The sequence below is a fragment of the Typopeltis vanoorti genome, chromosome 17 (genome assembly GCF_054136105.1).
Source record: "Typopeltis vanoorti isolate ZY-2024b chromosome 17, IOZ_Tvanoo_1.0, whole genome shotgun sequence".
In the NCBI taxonomy this organism is placed as follows: domain Eukaryota; kingdom Metazoa; phylum Arthropoda; class Arachnida; order Uropygi; family Thelyphonidae; genus Typopeltis; species Typopeltis vanoorti.
The window spans coordinates 96,959,115-96,981,175 of record NC_143565.1 but is presented as its reverse complement, the minus strand read 5'-3'; the positions used below and the strand labels follow the sequence as shown (position 1 = coordinate 96,981,175).

The 22,061-nt window shown below is 34.7% G+C and overlaps 1 protein-coding gene across 1 annotated transcript in view; it reads right to left on the bottom strand.

Moving 5' to 3' along the window:
- Window positions 1-5,522: 5,522 nt before the first annotated feature.
- The window catches only part of ACOX1 (acyl-CoA oxidase 1), a 129,827-nt gene continuing 113,288 nt past the window's right edge, over window positions 5,523-22,061 (bottom strand). The window contains exons 12-14 of the mRNA XM_090406739.1: window positions 20,547-20,693; window positions 17,535-17,738; window positions 5,523-9,287 (exon numbers count right to left, since the gene is read on the bottom strand). Of these exons, the coding sequence (XP_090262865.1) occupies window positions 9,234-9,287; window positions 17,535-17,738; window positions 20,547-20,693 (405 nt within the window). The 3' untranslated portion in view covers window positions 5,523-9,233. The remainder of the gene's footprint in view (window positions 9,288-17,534; window positions 17,739-20,546; window positions 20,694-22,061) is intronic.

Here is a 22,061-nt window from a genome sequence, read left to right as displayed (position 1 = left end):
TTTCTGGGTCTGGCTCCCACTGATGAGACCTCAATAAATAAAGGTTGAAACTGGTCTGGGTAGTGACCCTTCCTATATATACTGTATATATAAAATGCAAAGTACTATACATGTCCATAAGGATATATGCTTTGCATCATGGGATACTAAGGCAAGTGATGTAAAGTCATTAGCTTCTATATATACATACAGGGTGTTCGGGATAAATTTGACATATTTATAATTAATTATATTTTTCCGTAAGTTACATGTATTAACACACACTTCTCTTCATTTAAAAGTTTGGACCCTTCTTCATTCACATACAAGATGTCAGAAAGGATGGATAGTTGGAACCCACCTGAATCATGGAAGAGAATAACTTGTATCATGATGATTCGTGCCCGCCATCAAAATAAGGATATTACGACTGCTGCCCAATGCTCCCTGAATACAGTAAAAACAATCAGGCATGAACTAGAGACTTGCAATGGTGACTACGAGGATGTAGCAAGAAGAAAGATCCCTAGCAGACGATCTGATTGCGTTCGTACAGCAGAATTCCTCGCAAATCTGCAGGAACAGGTGTTGAAGAACCCTGGCATTGGAATTCGGGCTTTGTTCGTGGAGTTGCTAACTGTAGTCAAGCCCTGGATAACAAGGGTAGCCAATGGTAGGCCGTATGTATGGCAGCAGGATTCGGCCCCTTGCCACACCTCTGGGAAAAGTCAAAAATGGTTGTCTGAAAATTTCTACGACTTCACCAGTCCAAATGTTTGGCCTCCAAACTCCCCAGACCTTAACCCCATGGATTATTTTGTATGGGGCGCAGTTGAAAAAGACACCAATCGCACTTCCAGTAATACAAAAGCCCAGTTAATGGATAAAATTAAAACAGTTTTTGCGGCCCTTCCCAGGGAGACTGTAGCATCAGCTTGTTCGAGGTTCCGAAGCAGAATTGAAGCTGTGATCGATGCTAATGGTGGTTATTTTGAGTAAATCTTGTTGATAGTATTGTAATTAACTCTGCCTGTAATGTTTTTTTGTCAATTCATTAAATTTAATAGATACAAAGAAGATTTTCTTTTTCCTTACGAAACTGTCAAATTTATCCCGAACACCCTGTATATGTGTGTGTGTGTGAGTTACCCAGTCCTGAAATTAGTTTAGGCAGAAACTTTGTTTGCTTACACTTGGATAAAGAATTAAACCAAGAATAAAATTTCTTGGCATCTTTAATTTATAGTATAACCAAGTGGAAAAACTTCTAACATCTGGATTTACCTAGAGTGTAAAAGGTACCCTGCAGCTGCAACTGTTGATACTATGGACAAACAGGCAGAACAGCCAGTATCTGTATATCAGAACACCAGGATTACATGTTTTCGCCACTATGGTAGTCCAGGATTAGTAGACCATGCCATGGATACCCAAGCACAGGAAAAAAAAAAGCCACCTTACTCCACTAAAGCAAATTTAAATCTGAGAGGTTTTTCCTTGAATCTGCTGCAGTACTTACCAACTATCCAAACTTAAACATGGTTGTATTGAACTGCCTCTCATATGGGGGAAACCCTCGCCAACAGTCACCCAGCCTACACCCAACCAAAACCAATAGGTGGCATAATTATAGGACTTTAGGTGTTCCTGTATCTCACCTGTTCCATCTTTGTTACTGAAATGTGTACTGTCTAGTACTATTATATTATATTAATCCCTGAAGATGCCGATTTAACTTCACCGAAATATATGTTAAAGATACCAAGCAATTTTATAAGCTAGGTTTTTAATCCTTTTTTTCCCCAAGTAGGCAAACAGACAAGTAAGTCAAGTTTGCGCCTGCACGTAGTGCAAGTCTGAGGTAACTCAGGATGAGATGTTGACGATATAAATCTCAGGATGAGAGTACATCTTTCTCTCATCCTGAGATTTACATTTAATGAGGTTAAAGCACCTTGTGGTAACTTGTTTAGGCAAAATTTATAAGCTCTGAATTACTTTAACCTTGGCATTTTTTAGGTCTGGCTCCCACTGACAAGACCTCAATAAAGGTCAAAACCGGTCTGGGTAGTGACCATTGCCTTTAATGCATAACATCATACATTTCCGCAAGGGAATGTGCTTTAAATTAGAGGGAAAATAGCAAGTGATCGGATCTTACTCCACCTTTGCAACAAGTTGCTTCAGACTTGCACTACATGCAGGCACAAACTGGACTTACTTGTCTGTTCACTTACTTGGAAATAAAGGATTAAAAATCTAGCTCATAAAATTGCTTGGTATCTTTAATACACACACACACACACATATATATATATATAAGAAGTAATAATTAAATATTTTTACTTATCTAGTCTGTGTTGTTAGTTTCCTTAAACATGATGCAGGATTTAGAAGTGGATAATGAAAATAATATCAGGACTGTACCAATGATGGTTATGAGCACTAGGGCATTCAAACTACAGAGTATAATGAAGAGGAAAGGGATAAAATTGTGACCTTCTAACTGTTAAAAAGTATTTACTGGATTGACACTGGGAAGAAACTATTCTTCAAAGCTGCAAAATGTAGCAAGAGGATAAGTAGTACATTTTTTCAGTGAAAGCAGCAATAGCATGGATTGCACTACCTAAGATGGTGGTGAGAGTGCAAACAGTAAATGAATTTAAGAAGTGGTACAATATATTTTTGCCTAATGTACCACTTTTGTTAAGGTAGACTTCTCACAATGACCCCTTTGAGGTCCAGCATAGTATTCCACCTGTTGAAAGTTTATTTTTCACTGGTTAGAGTATAATAAATTTAGTTTAATCCTTTATCCAAGTGTGAGCAAACAAAGTTTGCGCCTGAAAGTATCTTCAGGACTGGGATAAGGTGGTACAACCTTACCCCAGTCCTGAAGATACTTTCAGGTGCAAACTTTGTTTGCTCATACTTGATAAAGGATTAAACTAAATTTATTATAGTATTCCACCTATAAAAGATTAAAACCCACAGCATATCAGTACCAAGAGCCAAGTAATGTTTTGATAAATCAGCAACACTGATCTAGAAATGCATTTTTGCAAGCCATGTTTAGTCTCTAATAAGCAATACCTGATCTCATTTATATTGTGGGGACAATAAATCTAATTTCCCTTGTTTTTATTCTTTATTGCTCAAATTTCAATGCCATACAACGTGGGCACTGCTAAAGTATTGTATATTTTGAAGCGTGTTTCTTTTTGCCATATTTGGATTGAGTGTTCTCAGATTTGGTCCCCAGGATTTGAAGGGGATAAATTAACTGTGGAAAGGGTACAAAGGCAGATAAAGATGGTTTCAGGACTGTACAATGTTAGTTATGAGGATCGGCTAAGGGAATGTGGACTGCAGAGTTTGGTGGATAGAAGGGGAGGTAATATGATTGAGACTTTTAAACTGTTGAGAGGTGGTTACAGGGTTGACACTGAGGAGTTCTTTCGCTTGGTCGAACAGCGGGAAGGAGTGATGACAAGAGATCCCCCCCGGGAAGTTACGAAAGGAAACTGTGAGCAAGAGGGTGAGGAGTGGTTTCTTTGCATGGAGCGTGGTTGAACCGTGGAATGCATTGCCTGATAGTGGTGAGAGCGAGAACAGTCAATGAGTTTAAGGAGTGGTATGATAGACTGTTTCCTAGGAAGGACCTCCCACGATGAGTCTTTTGACTTGTCAGAGGCCTAAATAATAATTTAGGTAGATAATTTGTTGCCCTATGTGATATCATTATCTTGTTAAGTCTCTAGTAGAGGAAGTGGATTAGTATTTAACCTTAGCCTACATCAAGTATTATATGTATGATATATTTGCAACTTTCATGGGTGGATTCACATATACAAAAATGTGTTTAATAATTCAAAATTCAGCTCCAGTCATTAACAAATCTCATCAAGGCACGAAATTAATCAGCAATATACACCCTCTGTTCAAAAAGAAACCGAACTTCTCGAAAATAGAAGAAACTAGTGGCACAACCTGTTGCATCTTTTTGTTCTCGTAAGCAGCAACCTCCATTAGTGTTGTGTCAACTGTTTATGACATTTGTTTCATTAGAAGCAGAGTTATAGTGCCAAGAGTGACAGTGCGTTTTGACGAACGGTCGGAAAATGAGTTTCAGAGAGCTGCGATTGAGGCAGTGGCGTAACTAGAGGGGGAGGCACTTTGAACCCTTTTGAACTTTTACAGTTAATTCTAAAATACAGTCTCGAGAATTCAGTTCCAAATATTGTAATACTGCTGCGAATTTTCCTCATAATTGCTGTAAGTGTTGCTAGTTGAGAGGAGTTTTTCTAAATAAAATTGATTAACAATTACATTACTATGAAATAGACTTCGCCAATGTCATCGATGATTTTGCTAACAGCAAGCAAGAAATATAACATTTTAGAATGTTGAAATTAAAGTTTTACTTCAAAAATAAACATAGCATTTTAATTTATTTCCCTAAACGTCGTTTTGACTTTTTGTAGTATTTTTAGTGATTGAGAGGGGCGGCAAACTCATGGACTGCCAGGCGGCAGAAGCTCTAGCTACGCCACTGGATTGACGTTTGTGTCAAACTTGGTAAAAGTTTTTATTCATCACCAAATGCTTCAAAAAGCATATGGTGATGAATGCTTATCTCGTATTCAAGTTTAAGAGTGGTTTAAGTGATCAAAGTGGTCGTGAGATGCTTGAGGACGACGAAAAACCAGGCCATCCAAAAACTGGACTGAGTGAAGTTAACATCCAAAAAGTGCGTGATTTCATCAAACCCGAAATCGTCCATAAGATCAATCGAAGATGAATGAATTGGGGAGTCCAAAATCAACTGTGCACATTTTGACCGAGAGTTTGGGCCTTCGTAAATTGGATTCGTGATTTGTTCCCCACAAGTTGACTGACGACAAAAAAAAATGTATCGAATTGAACATTGCAAGGACTTCATTAAAACCAATTGTAAGGACTCAAACTTCCTTGAAACGATCGTTACTTGTGACAAAACGTGGTGTTTTCAGTATGAGTCTGAAACAAAGCGCCAGTGCTGAGTGGAGACCACCAGAAGAGGGGGGGGGGGCATCCGAAAAAATGTCGCTTGGAGAAGTCAAAAGTAAAGACAATGCCAATTTATTTCTACGATTCCAAGGGCATTATCCACAAAGAATTCGTTCCGCCTGGCCAAACGGTTAATGGTGAGTTTTATCTCGAGTTTTGAAGCAATTGATAGCGAGAATTTGTCGCATACGGCATGAATATCGTGACGTCCAACCATTCGTCAAAACACACTGTTACTCTTGGCACTATAACTCAGCGTCTAATGAAACAAACGTCATAAACAGTTGACACAACACTAATGAAGGTTGCTGCTTACGACAACAAAAAGATACAATAGGTTGTGCCACTAGTTTCTTCTATTTTCGAAAAGTTTGGTTTCTTTTTGGACAGAGGATGTAAATAACATATTAACCTCAAGTATAATGAAATGCTACTGGTAAATTAAAATGAATCAAGACAGCATATTTAATAATAACAGTATGATATCTAAATAAAGAATCCCATTACAACTTTTATTTCATTTTACATTACAAAAATTATTTCTTGTATCACTATTAAAAAAATAAATTCTTCAGTTCAACAAAAAACAGTTTGCATAACAGAAGATTCCTATATAAATATGTACAAAAGTACACTGCAACATTAACATTTCTGTATTTATATTCTCACAACACAGTGCATTTATCAAACTATTTTATTTTGATTCTGGACAATTGATAACTAGTGAATGAACTAAATTATACTATAAAACCACCAATACACTTCCCACTTAAAGGTGGTATGGAAAATATTTACAAAATTAATAAGAAGAATGACCTACACATCCACAACAGTAATGAGATTAATTTTTTAAATTTCTGGTCATACGTGGTTTATCATTGGGATTCATCATAATGATTCCCAATGATAAAAATAATACAAAGTTAACTATATAAAAAAAAAATGGCATAACATAATATGATAGGCAAATATAACAAACAAATCAATTTAAATTGTTTTTTCATATCCTATGAAAAAACAATTTAAATGATGCCATATGGTCACTGCCATATCTCACATGGTTTTGACAACGATGTCTTCTGCTAGTATAAGTGGTAGGGTCGCAGATTCCCTTTCCACACAAAGTTTGTAGGACAATCACAAACATCCATGCCTACAGCGGTATTCGAACCTGCAGCCTTTTGGCTGGAGAGCAGACATGCTAACCACTCGGCCAACCAAGTTGGCTAAAAGTATATAACCAGATACTCTGAAAAACCTAAAATACACATGTGTGTAATTTTTATATATAGCCATTATGTCTGGAGCACTGAAACCCACTGCTATCAATAAACGTAAACAGATAATTCTGATAATTCATAAACAAAAAAAAAAAATTTGTTCCTGACAAGGAGAATGAGCATACTAGCAATTAGCAGTTCACAGTAAAATTCAGCATACTTTAAAACCTGAAAGCCTACTTTTCTGTTAAATATTGTTCTATTATTTCTGAAATGACATTCATTTTTTGATTCAGATGCAAGAAGCACAAAATTTACATCTCATTAACTCAAAGCTTACAAGAGTGCAACTCTCATCAAAAGTTCAAAAAATTTGACCCCCCCCGTGGCTCATAATCTGAACAAAATGATCTCATATCACTGCTGAAAAAGCAGATAATTCTTCTCTTAAGCAGCAACATCTCTATTGTAATATATAAATGTGTAAGGCAAATACCATGTGTTACATTAAAGTATTACAGCAGCTTTTTTTTTTAATATAAAATGCACTCCCAATTGATCATTTTCAATTAAGTATTTATAAGAATGTATTATGAAGAAATCATATTCCTCCAATGAAATGGTTAGCTGATAAACGTAAGCATTTGCTTATTTTAAACATACATTCACTGCTTTATAAATCACCTCAGCTACTTTGTAAATCAAAAATAATTTGATAATCTGAATAACAGCATGCTAACAATATAATGAAAAATCTATGATCTTTAGTAATTAGGTGATTATAAATACAGCAGATTAACTGTTATCAAAGTCATATATGAAGCATAAGGAATCAAGTAAAATTTACAATTTCTTGCAAAAATTTACAAAAAAATTATAAATTATAAAAAATTTACAATTTATAATCTGCTATAGATCAGATGGTAATACTGAGGCCTTTGGTTGCAAAAAACTGGGTTCCAATCCCATCTAAGATAGATCTTCAACTGAAAGTGAGTTAATCCATACAGAGGCAGAAGGAAAAAAGTATCTGGTTTCTACCAGAAACCTTTTTCTCTCTTCCTGAAAGACAAGTCAGCCAGATAATGCACACAACTGGCAGAATGAGTAAACAATGTATGGAGTATTAGCCCTAGCATATTTTAATTAGGTTTCTATATAGGCATATTTCTTGGCTGTGACAGCCTGCTGAATGTAACAAGTTATATATCCTCTTGTGTACACCACATTAAAAGTGAATTTTTAATTGCAGTAGAGTTATAGTTAACTAAGTGTTTTAACCAGTATTAAAATTCAAAAACAGTTGCAGTACAAGTTTCTTCAAACTTTTCATTTTAAAACTCTTTCAGTCAATAATTCTGCATATGCTTCTGATACAACATAGATTATATACACATACTTGCAGTGGGATAACTAGGGTAGAGGAAGTGAGATGACACCTTGGGTGCCACAATTCACGGGGTAGCAAAATAGCGTGTGTAAAAATAATTAGAGAGGCAGTATGGACAGCAACATTCACTTGGCTTAAGTAGCTTCTATGCCTAGTTATACTACATCATCTAGTTGTATACCAGCACTACTTTCTAATGTTTTCCACATTAACCTGCACAAGAAGTTAATTTAAACAGTTCTGTGAATAAAACATATTCACTGAACTTGCAGACGTTATCTAGCAAACAGGAGCTAGGGCCTTTACATTCATACTATGAAGCATTTCTCCTATCTAGCTATGCAGAGCTGGTCTCAAATTCTTTCTATCTGGTGGATGCAGCTATTTACCAAAAAAAAAAAAAAAAAAATGTGCAAGTCACCAGCTTATTACACTCAATTTTTTGGTCCAATTTTATAAGAATATTCTTTAGTTTTTGTCTAATGTAGGTTTTTAATTTTGGTTATGCTTTTATATCAGCCTGATCTATAATCTAACAGCATTTTATTTTTTTTTAATGTATTACTTTCTTCTATTCACACACACACACACACACACACACACACACACACACACACACACACACACACACACACACACACACACACACACACAATCATTTCATTTTTTTTAAATCTGTTTTTTCGAAGGGGATAATGAAATGCATAACCAAAACTGAAACCTAGACTGACAAAACTAGGCAGTCACCAGTGGTTTGCCTTCCTCAATATGTTTGTTTGAATGTGTATGTATGAGTGTGTGTATTTTTAAAAGAAAATAAACATACCAACATGCTAACAAAATGTGGAGGAATGTTAGATAGAAATACTTTGTATTAATGAAATAAGAATTCTTACAGAACTTCACTAAAGCATCATTATCACTCGCATCAAATGGCCAGACTGACTGGCTAAGCAGAGAGCACTTTTGCTTTCCAATCCCACTGTTGGAATGGATTTTTATGAATATCATTAGGTATAGATGAAAAAGTTCCATGTTTGTTCTCTAGAACAGGATTTCTGGCTATCTATACAGAGTCCATTCGCATTACTAATGTATGATAGATTTGCTTTCATTGGTATGATTCACATTAAAAAAAAAAAAAAGGAAGACATGATCAGATGCAACTAGATGGAAAAAAATGTAATAACTGCTCTTCAAACATTGTAGTAAATCATGCTACATTCAGATTTAGATACTGAGCCAACTCACCAATGGATGGCTCTATCATCAAGGCACACCATTTTAACATGAACATGTTAAATATCAAAGAAATTATATATATATAAAGCATAGCAAAATTTAAAATATGTTAACATATATCCTTCAAATATCAAAACATTGGGATTTATCAAAATATTGGAATTCTATACTTGCAAGCTGAACAAGAATTAAAAACACCTCAGGTAAAACAATTTTTGATATTTGAAAATAACACAAAGTAATCTCCAATGGTAATGTAATTATGAACTTTATGTCGACATCTTGCAAATTATTCATCTTGGAAGTGCTTTTTGGTTTAACAAATAGATCTTTGTAACTTAAGAATATAATCACATTTTAGACTTGATCACTGGTTTCAAATATTTTTGATATGATTCATGCACCTATAAGAGATAAAAAGTCAAATTGAATATCATTCTTGTATATGTCGAATTAAAAAAAATAGTTAAGCAAATAGTCACAGTTAAAACTATCTTATAATTTCAGAATATGCAAGCTTTTTCACACAACACAAAATACAACCGAAGAGTTTTAAATATTCCTGATATATATAACATGAAAATTTGGTAAGATACACAAACTGTTGTTTGTCAAAAGTGGTTACAAATTTTGAAAGCCAGTGGTTTTCTCCACAGAAATGTGGATCAAGTAATTCCTTTTTCTAGCCTGTAGAGAAAGTCACTGGATGCATCAGCATCATGCACTCTACATTCCTGTTCATCAAAATTTCTAACATAACAGGAACTTCCACCAGAAAAAAAAAAAATTAAATAAAATCACAAGTAAAAATGGAGAGCAAGAATGAAGAGGCAATAGAGATAATATGCTGAAAAAGGACTTTGAACAGAAACACATGATGTCATGGTAACATCTACAATTCCATGCCGCTTCTTTAAGGTGCAAAATACACAGTAAGAACATATTAGATTCATTTTGTTCATCTGCTCTTGTGTATACGTTATTCGATGAATCTGGCTAGACAGATTTGATTGTAATTTGGTACTTGGAATCCTCAGGAGGAAGACTATGCAAAGACTGATGCAATGTGTGACAAAAGCTGTTAAAAAAAAAGTAATAGTAGTAGTAGTAAGGAAAGATATCGTGTTTATTCTGTGACAATACTGGTATTTATGTTTGCACTATTTGGATTTTTTTTTTTTTTTTTTTTTTTTTTTTTTTTTTTTTTTTTTTGTATTGTATAATTGTGTAGTATCTGTTTAGCATTTAGTTAGGATTTTACAATTTCAGTATTGTCTATGTGTAACGATTATATTCAAATTATATTTGGGTTATATTAAAGACTACGTTATTTGTAACCTAGTCGAAGATTTTTTAGCTTGCTACGCATGTGGTATGTACGTGCCCCATTGTTTAAGAATGTGGCAGGTGTGAGATGGGAATGTGTATACACTATCAACCAATAATTGTCCAGACACTTAAGCAATTTACAATTGATACCAACAAGCAAACCCTAATATCAGGTATGTCTACCTTTGGCTTTGATCACTTCCTGGACCTTTTCAGGGAAGCTTTCCACCAATGTGCAGCAGCAGACATCAGGTGGAATTTGTCTCCATTCCTCCATCACCACTCCAATTCATTCCACAGGTGTTCAATGGGGTTCAGGTCAGGACTCTGTGCAGGCAACACCTGATTATCCAGAATATCAAGGTACTGAGCTGTCGTCATGTAACCATGGAAAATGACCAGTGGTCCCACTCCAAACCAGCTGAATGTATCCTACACCATTACTCTTCCAAACTTTACTGTGGGTACAAGACACTATGGTAACAAGCATTCACCAGGCTGCCTCCACACCCTGCCATCATCATATATATATTTATTTATGACTGGCTCAGGTGGGCTTGCAAAGTGGTTTAACATTTGGAGTTATGGCTGTCACTTGAAAGTGCAGATCTTCTATATTTAACCTGTTTCTAAATTTAGTCTTTGTAGTTGTATACAATGAAAAGATTTGCTCACAAAGATATGCTGCTGTAAAACACATCAAAAATTTCAAAGCTTGATTGCTTATTTCAGGGTATTCCATGGATATTTCAATCCAAACTTTTGCAATTTTTTCCCCCTTGAAATTTTGCTTTTAAAGTATAATCGGTTAAAATTTCTATAAGTTGTTCTTTATCATTTAAAGACAATTCATTGGGACTGGCAGATTCAGCAAAGGGAGTTTCAATCCATAATGATTTCTCTAAATGATGGAAAAAATACTCCTCAATATTCATACACAAATAACATATAGGTTGCATGATTTAAACTTCAGCACCTTCATTTAGGTGATTTCATTCACAAGTAGAAAACTACCGAGATTTTTGAAGCAATTAAGTTTCTCTAAGTGCACATTCACTACAGTCTTAACTTACATTGAAGTGCTTCTATTTTACTCTGAGTTTTGAAATGCATTACCTTGGGACTCTGCACTCCAACATTTACTTCTTTTAGATATACAAATAATGTCCGAAAGGTACGCCATTTTTTTAATCCAACATTTATCTTTTAATTTGCTCCATCATTGCAAATACTCGAACATAGTTGCCACTGTATTTCATGTTCTTCCATAAATAGGTCAATGAGTTGAAATATTTCATCACCAGTTGTGTGAGTTGACAAACATTTGCAAAGCCTGAGGTAACTATGGCAGAGCCGAAAGGCTCCAATGGAGCACAGTTCGAAAAACTCTGCTCTACTCCACTATCATGCTTTATTTCCTCACCAGTTTCACTTTCCTTCCACAAATTTTTCACCTCTCGTAACAAATACATCACACACACACACACTACACCAAATGAAACTTTGCAAGTTTAAACTCCCCCAATAAAGACTTCTCTCTTAGCTGTGCTTATTCTATCATGTACTAGCACTATTCTGACTTAATACAAAATATACAACTTTTTCTTAAAAGCTAAACTCACATTCAAAAAACATTAACTAAATTTGATAAATTACTTTTTATCAAATTTTCTTTTTGCACTCCTCTAATCACATATCCTGTACACATCGCTCTTTAACAGATAAAATCTATAGTATATTACACATACCATAAATTAGGATAACTTCTGCAATACTCCAAAATTAGGATGCTCTAGAACTAACTGGATAAAACTTTCTATCTAAAACAGATTAAAGACTACCAGATGCTCAATTTATAGCATTGTCAATGCAGAAATCCAATATTTCTGACACAGAACAAATAAGCATGATTATAAGCAATGAACATACAGAGTCCTTCAAAAAAACATATACACATTTTAACAGATGTCATCTATGGACTTTTTTTTAAGTTGGATCAAATTACGGTAGCAATGTGTAGTATGATGCTCTCTCTCTCAAAAGATGCCGTTATTCACATGAATACTAGCATCAACATGTGATAGGTAGGACAGTCAAACAAAATGGCCGAGGCAAGATTGTCATTCCAGGAATGCAAGACCATTTTAAAGTGGCATTTCAAATTTGAGAATGTTATTGAAATTCAATGACAATTGTTAAATCTGGAATGAAAGGTTTAATTTATTATTAAGCATTTCATTCGGGATTTAACTAAGATGCCAAAATTCCCCAAAAGAAATGCTTGTACATAGGTGTAAGTGATTTTGTAAATAACGTAATAATACTTTCTTAATGAAATTTTGTATGTATTATATTGTAAACTGTCCTGTAAATAACAGACAAGAATCATAAAAGTCTTTGAAAAGGTTACATTGGAACAAGAAAGTTATAGCAAAGTTCACATTAGTTTAATAGGCTTATAGACATAACCCCAGGCAGCCACGATGCAAAGTCCGAGGCACGTGCAAGGCACCCACGTAGGAGACATATTGGAGAGAAGATAGCACGGAGTGCAAAAGGCTTAGGTACCACAGCAATCGGTGACATAGTAGGGAGAGGATATGAAGGATATAAAAGATTTGGCAGCGTGAGCTCAAGGATTTTTTTTGGTTTGTGCCTCTCTCTCCCCTTGGTTTCGGGTTCTGACGGGAAGAACGATGGTCAACGACTGCCATGCAGTCAGGTAGTGGTCCAGTCCAGGCATAGTAGCGGCACAGCTAAACAGCCAGTGAAGACCGCAGCTTTAGGCAGAACCATGCGCACCCATCTGTTCAGAGTAGTATTGCAATCATCGGCACAGGAGTGATTCATGAACATAATCACTAATTGGCAAAATCGGAGGACAACAGGTAGCAGATCGAGGAAACTAGCTGAGAGGAGTCAGCAAAGATTGATCGAGAGGAAATTCCTGCTTAGTTCACTTGGTCGGTAATGTAAAACCTTTTATTTGTCCATTGAATTGTGAATAGAGCTAGGAAGAGTTAATGTGTTAATGTAATAAGTGATAGGACTTGCTGATATATGACAGGACTCTAGTACTTTAACCTGTGGTAAATTGTTGTAATTCTAGAAGTATATTGTAACAGATATTGTCCTTGAATCATTTTCGATGTGTTATAATCTAATCTTTGGATACTGAGTAGTTATTCACTTGCATAGGTGTGATAAGTGAACAAGAATAGGACAGTTTGATTTGCTGATGTCTTTTAGTGTAACGCTTTAATTGTAATTAGATCTTGTCTGATAGATTGGTGTTACCTGCAGGAACAAAATTTTTATGTTTAGAATAACTTTGATTACTATGTACAATACCTTAGAATGAATAAACATTCTTGTTTTCTTTACCTAAGTAAATTGCCTGATTTCTCAAACCAATGCACCGCTTGCTTAAATTAGAACCTGTATAAAAAAATTCAAGCGTGGGGTGAACTGGTTACAACTGCTAATTGAAGAAAGTAATTTAAGGGCTTGTTGATTACTAGATTCCAAGATTGTGTGACAGTCTGCATGTTAACTCTCTGACAAGGAGATTTCTCTTGTATAGGAATTAAAATGGCACAGCTTCAAAAAATAAATTTTACTTAATTCTGAAAAGGAGTTAACTCCAGAATTGCAACCAAGGAAAATTGGCCCTCCTAGCCTAAGGCATTCTCTTTGTTTGTAGGATTTGCACACATGATTTATTGGAATGACAGGCCACTGAAGGAATAGGTTTTAGCTAAGATACAATACTAAGTAAAGGGATGAGAGATAATATCATAACAAGTGTATAACAAGATAGTAATTAAGATAATAAAACATAAAATAAATAAATTTACACTTAAGAGAAAGAAAAGATATAACACAATGGAGGCGTGAGTTTGCAACACAACCTCCAACAAGCCTGACAATTGCACGTATTTGTGATAAGTATGAGACCCATGGTACCGTGGTGATGTGCACAAGGGAAGATCTGGAAGGCCTTGCACAGCAACATGTCCTGCTTCCTGGGCTATGTTGTTGAAACAGTTTACACGCTCGCCAGGAGTCTACCACACAATGTGCACGAGAGACAGGAGTTAGAAGTGCAAGCAAGCATACGGCACATTCTTAAAGCAGCTAAATGGAAAGTTTACATCCCAAGATTATTACAAGCAATGAATGAAGACGATCCAAATCGAAGAATGCAGTATTGTGAGTGGTTTCAACACATGGTAGATGAGGAGTTTGTGAAGAAGATGGTTTGGTCCAATGAAGCACAATTTAATCTTAATGGAACAGTGAATCGACATAATTGTGTTTATTGGGCTCAAGAAAATCCAGGCGTTAATGTGGACAAGGAAGTCGATTTACCAGGGCTCAATGTCTGGTGTGGAATGTCATCTAAGGGTTTAATAGGACCATTCTTCTTTGAAGGTACTGTTACTGGTCAAATGTACCTAGACATGCTACGCACATCCAGTTTACCGGCCATTCATGCACTTTACGGGAATAATCAATTTCTCTTCCAACAAGATGGCACACCACCACCGAGACGTGAGAGCTTACTCCAATGAGAATTTGCAGGGACAATGAATAGGATGAAGAGGCTTAGTTGAGTCCCCCCCCCCCCTCCTGTTCTCCTTATTTAACACCCTTGGACTTCTATCTATAGGGACTCTACAGGATGTAGTGTATCATAGAAAACCAGCTACACTGGTGGCCCTTCAAACACTTTGGCCAACATTGCCCAAGCAGTAGTTTGCCATAATAATAAGTGTCTGGACGCTAACGGTAACCACTTTGAGCACCTTGTGTAATTGTAGAAGTTAAAGGTAACTTGTATTCATCCCTTGATGTCAGCATAAATTTAGTATTGCAATTTTAATACAAAAAGTGTGTATACATTTTTGAATGACTCTGTATAATACAGACAACTCACGGGTGGAGTAGTGAAGCAAGTACTACAAAATGATCTTTCATCAGATGGAAAGTAAAACTATTTAACTGATTTAATTTCAAATTACAAATACTGAAATTATGAAAGACATTTTTTTTTAAAAAAACCCCAAATTAAGGCTTACAGATATAGACAGCAGTTTGAAATGTGACATTAAACTGAACTGTGTATTTTTGGTCTCAATTTCAGACTTCTATTCATTCCATTAAATCTAATGAGTTTAAACAAGCACATACGCCTTAATACCAGTCTGAAAGCATCAGTCTCAGATTCAGGCTTATAATCACGTCTAGTCTGTGCATATTAAGAGTGAATGTTATAGGCTAAATGCCCTCATACATACAGTGGAGTCCAAAACCTAAGGACGAACACCATTTCAGAGATGTCTTGCAAAGTTGCAAATGAGGATGTCTTGTAATGTCTCAAAGAGATCATCTAGATAATTTCATGCAGGAAAGAATTATTGGAAAGCTTGAAGAAGGCTGCAGAATTATTGATATTGTCAGAGAGTTTAGAATCTCATATAGCGTTATATCCAGGCTCTGGGCAGCGTTTCAAACCAATGGTATGTATTCCAGACGTTTGCTAAGAGGTCACCCTTGCTCTACCACAGAGCACGAAGACAGATTTTTCATTATAACACCAAAAGGTAACTGATGCACAAAGGAAGGTCGGCTCCATTCAACTACAGGTATGAGTATATCTTGACAAGCTGAGGCAAGATATTTGAGATAAGTAGGCCTATACACCCGAAGGCTTGTAATCTGTGTCCCTTTACCCACAGTGGATTGTAGAGCACATTTTCAGTGGTGTTGTAACCATAAACATTGGACAAGACATCAATGAGCTAATGTACTATTTATAGATGAGTCACTTTAGTCTTTACTCCAATTCTAGATCATATCTGAAAGGGATAGATATGGTAGTACTAGGGTCATGATGTGGGAAGGCATTATGCTTAATGGAAGCCCCAAATTACAAGTGCTGGACAATGGGACTATGACTGATGAACGATATTGCAACAGAGTTTTTCAACGTCATGTTCGATTGTTCCATGGTGTTGTAGGAGAATTCATTTTTATTAACTCCTATCTGGGAAAGAAAAAAAAAAGCAAATGCTTTCAGAATGGGATTAACAATCAAGAATGCATTATTCTTTAATTAAATAACACATGAAAAGTACCAAGATATCATCTTGCTATTAAATTAACAAAAATATAGGCATGCCTTTTTTGCAATGATCTTTATATAAGGCCATCTCATCTATTTTAGTCTTCATTTCATTAACATCAGTTATTATTATGATGCCACATCACATCATACACGATCAGCAGAGATACTACTTCTGAATACCAAGGATATTAATCGAACTGAGTGGCTAGCAAGCTCCCCAGATTTCAATCCCATAGAACACGTTTGGGAAGCAATAGGGAGGAGATGCACTGCTGCTCAAAATTATCCTCCAGAAAAAAATGCCTTATTCCTGCTCTGAAAGAGAAGTAAACCAGTTTACCTCAAGAATTCCCAAATCACTTGGTGCTAAGCATGGTACGACATTGTGAGAACTACATCACAGTTCAGGGTGGACATATTCCATACTGAAATGTCTCTTCACGTAGTTTTCTGTAAGCACTATACATTAATTCCTTAATTATGTCTTTAGGAAACTTGTAACTTTTTCCAAAAAAGCATATTGCAATTTAATTTGTACGAAATTTATAACACATTTTTCGTGCAATATAATTTATTAGTATGCTGAAAATAAATTTATGTTCATATTTGGTTGTAGTCATGAACATTTTTTCATATGCAGGTAAAAATGTAGTTCGTCCTTAGCTTTTGGACACTGGTGAGTAAGCAACTAAATGTGAAAAAAAAAAAAAAGCAAGAATAAATATATAGAACTTAAAAAGAAGTCAATGTTCCCTAAATTCCATATATCACACTGTTTAAACTTAAACATTCAAGGGAATAAATTTTCATAGGCAGAGGGGAAACACACAGGAGAGCATTTTAAGGACTGTATTAAAAATATTTTCAACCTTAAAAAAATAAGCATGATATTTGCATTTATATTACTGTAACCTTTGCAATATTGGAAAGTTTGTTAAATGTTAATTCCCATTAGCAGAGAACTGATTATATGGACCTTTAGCTAGAACTCTTAAGTGAGAGTTGATATATTTCTAAAATAGTCTTAAAATTTAATGAACGTTATAAAAACTGTCAAGGTTGAGATGAGCATAAGTTACTTTCTTGAAATGATGTCACATTTAAAAGGGAAATTGGAAATTTAAATCTCCAAACTGTGTTCAACATAATGAAATAAAAAGAAAAATGAGCTTAAGTAAAATGAAGAGCTTACCTGTGTTTTATTCATAGGTGTTTCTTGAGCCCATTCAAATAATCGTTCATATACTTGCCCATCATATGATCCCAACGCACTATTCAATACTAAGTCATGGAAATCGAATGCATCTACTAATGCAACTGCATCATTTCGCAATTGTCCTAATAAGTCAAACATTTCATGACTTAAACGTAGTAGCTGATTTTTATTAACTCCTATCTGGGAAAGAAAAAAAAAGCAGATGCTGTCAGAATGCATTATTCTTTAATTAAATAAAAATGTAAGTTACTAAAGGTAGGAACTATCTTTTACATAGTCATGCTGACCACCATAGTGTACTGTATTTCTATCCACTTACTGCTGGATTTTACCTTTAACCAACTTTTCCAATACTTTAACCAAGACTCCTGAGATATTAATTGGTCTGTAATTTGCTACTTATATTTCAGTCACCTTTATGCAAAGGAACTAACTATCTTACCATCATTCCATTCCCTTGGAACCTTGTTACAGATTCCAAGGGAGGGGAATGATGTCCTCACAGATATTTTTCAATATGCTTCAGGACCTCCTGTTCATCCACACAATGGCCACTGAATTAGAAACTTATTTAATACCATATTGGACCTCCTTCAGCCTGAATTACAGCACACATGCAGTTTGAACATAGATTCCACAAGATGTTGGACTGCATTTATGTCTACAACATATCAAGAGTTCACTAGACAGTCCTTTAACTGGCTCGAATTTGATGGAAGAGGACTTTCCTCCCAGATCTTTTTTTCAAACATGTCCCATACAATCTTAATGGGGTTCACGTTCAGCTTTGTGATAGTCAGGGAAGATGGAAGTCGCTGTCATGCACACTGAACCACTGTTGAACAATTCTTGCACGATGGATAAAAAGTCAACATTGCAGGATGGACTTCACTGGCAACAATGTTCAGATATTCCTTGGAGGACACCTAACCTTCCAGTAATATCGGGGATCCATTCCACACCAACAAAACATGTCCCACACCATGAGACCACCTCCACAACCTTGAGTTGTTTATAAAGCAAGATAGGTTCATTGCTTTATCCGCAACATCCTTATCTTTGGTTTTCAATATCACATGTTTCAATTGCTTTTGTTGTAATCTTTTCTCCATTTGTAAGCTTTCATTGCAAGTTCCACAACATCTTCCTCTCAATTTCAAATGCTAAATCTGGCTGAATCCAGGTACTAATTGCCTTTTGATGACAGAAGGTAAATTAATCACTACAGGCATGTGCTGTAAGTACTGTTCATATTACAAAGGAGATACATTTTTATTACATCTATTAACTCTTACTTTCTGTATTTAACTTAGGAATAGTATTCTTTATAAAAGTTGAAAAATTTATAAACAATCCCCCTCTCCCATCCCCAAATTCTTTGGCTGACAAATCATTGTAAAGGTTTAGCAGAATCACCCAACAGTTGCAATCAGCAGTGCCAATTTGTTGATTGTGTACATAAAATTTAAATGCAAATTTAATGTACACAGAAATAAATTATCCCTGCAGCAAGAAAGACTAGCTTGCTGAGTTGTCCAACTTCAAATGAAATCTATGCTTTCTACATTAATAAATTACTGAATTATGGTGTAAATCACGTGCAAGTTAACGTCGTGTCAATGCTCATGTTATCTGTTAATTCTTCCTTTCCAGATAAGTCTTGCTATTGAGTTATGGATTCTTAGTCTTGTTTTCTTGCTTATTAAATTTTGATTGAATATCTGATTAATAGTTTTTGTTATTCCTATATAATTGGTTATTTTATGTTTCTTTCTCTTTCATAAGATAAGTGGTAGCCTAGATATTTGAATGTATTAACCTGTTCTATATCATTGTTGATGCAAATTTTGCTTCTAATTGGATCTCTGCCTTTAAATGCCATGAGTTTGGTTTTGGAAGTGGAGATTTCCATATTGTGTGTTATTGCTATTTCATTTAACGAAAAGGCTGTCCGTTGTAGCGCATCTTCGCTATCTTCAATTAGAACCCGATTGTCGGCAAATAAAATTGTATCGATGTTGGTGTGATCATTATGTGAATGCCAAAACTTATTTCCCTCCACTCTCTGACATTATTAATATAGATATTAAGGAAGAGTGACGATAGACTACATCCTTGTTGGACACCTGCATTTATGTTCTGCGATTCAGATTTCTGTGCAGCTATCTTTATTTTAATTTGGTTATTGTTATATATATTGAAAAGTGCTTTAATTAAAAGCAATTTTCAATATATTAGTCTCAATATAAAGTGAAACCGAAGCAAGATAAAAAAAGAACAGCTTACTCTTAAAGGCATCCCTGTATTGTGTGCATGACTGGGAATTCTAGCATTGAGCTGAAGGTATAAAAGATGAGTTTTCCCATACATCTATTGCAATAAAAAATAAATAATAAATCTGAATACTATTCATCATTCCAGGGCACACAGATGTATTCGTCCCCCTTTAAGGGATGAGCTGATATCCCATTTATTATTTAATAAATTTTCCATTTATTAAAATTACTTATTTACGGTATATTTTTCGTGTTTCGAATATCCTCTCCTGGAAACAATTGTTGCAATTATACACATAAATGTTACTTTACTCATGTGCTGTATGAAAAAGTGAAGAGAATCAGATATACATTATTTTGCATTATAATATTTTGGATACAGCATTTAATGTATCAGTGTCCTATTTATACTATCGAACATTTTAAAATTGCTCATCCCAAGTAGATTAAGGATACTTATTTAAAATTATATACCGTAAATAAGTAATTTTAATTATAATTAAAATTACTTATTTACGGTATATTTTTCGTGTTTCGAATACTGTCATACTGCAAAAAAAGATCTACTAAACAAGAAATGTACAAATTTTGATATACTGATAATGCATTATTATACATGTATTTCCTATTTTAAATATATGTAAAGCATGCAATGCTACATAATTGGTTAATTTTAACTATAGTACTATTAATTATTAAATTTTGCTATTACCTCAAGAAAAGGCCCAGAGTGTTCATATATAACATGCAGAAGGTAGAATTTGCAAAGTTTAGTCAACACAGCCTGCAGTGATGGTGATACTTTATTTTGTTGAATCCATGCCACATAGTTCAGTGCAATGTAGTACTGTACGTGAGCCTATATTATATTAAACATCTAATTAGACAATTTATCACATAAAAGCATTTTTAAAGTGCAATAAATCATATCAATAATGAAAGATTCATTGTTCAGAATGTTTTGATAGGAAGAACTGATGGTACCAGATAGTACATGGTTAAAAAAAAAAAAAATCCACATTTCCACATATGTGTCATAATTAGTACTGTGATCTGACTGGGTTGATATAGTGTAATCACCGAAATAATTCACAAATAGCATTAAGATATCAAGATTGAGTACTATAGAATTCAATATACATTAAAAGTTTAATTAAATATTTAATATTTTATAGTCACTCTGCAACAAAATGAATTATTAAAGGCATCTGCAGTTTGTTCTACACGTTCAGGTTATGCATGCAAGTACTGAGAAATATACTGGATACATTAAGTACAATAAGCACAGCAAAGTCCAGTGAGGGAAAAACAAAGGTTCGTTCTTGGCACGTGTGTGTGCACACGCAGTATGTGCTGATGAATTTTCATAGTTCAATGACTTCAGTGTTAAAAATACTTTGCATTCACATATCAACAAAGAAAATTTTAGAAGTCACCTGGCACTATTATTTTGAGAGAGACTAGTAGAGACTTGTAGCTAGTACAACAAAACCCCAGATCTTCCAAGAAATTAAAAATATCTTTAATATTTTAAAGTCACTCTGCAACAAAATGAATTATTAAAAGGCATCTGCAGTTTGTTCTACACTTTCAGGTTATGCATGCAAGTACTGAGATATATACTTGAATATACACACATATTACACTGAACTACCACTGAATAGTTTGTTGATATACATCTGTTCAATACCTAAACAGCATACTAATCAACTTAGTGACATGCTAATATATGGGCTGCTGTTCTCACATGAATGTATGGTGCTGTAAAACTTCAGAAGCAGATGCCAATCATAACAATACATCATTTCTTAGAGATACATAAGCCTAGCTTACACTACAGGCCAGGAAAGTAAATGATGTAAATTATAATTAACTGGTTCTTGCCAGACTGTTTCATACAAAATAAGAAATAAAATGCAGACTTCCAGAAAGGATGTAGGAGAATTTTGGGAGAGTACTTGCTGGATTACTATTCAGATAAGAACTAATTATTATACATTATTAATTTCTAGCAGAATGATATACATCAGTTCTCAAGAAGAGAAACCCAAAGAAAAGCTTGTTGATTACTGACAGCAATATACTCTGATTAGTGCAAGATGTAAGAACTTACAGGGGATTTGGAACAAGTGTTCATTTAAGTTTTGGAGATGATAAAAAAAAAATGATTACTGAAAAAAAATTACTGTGTAAAAGTAGCTAAAAATTTTTGAAAGAATGAAGAATA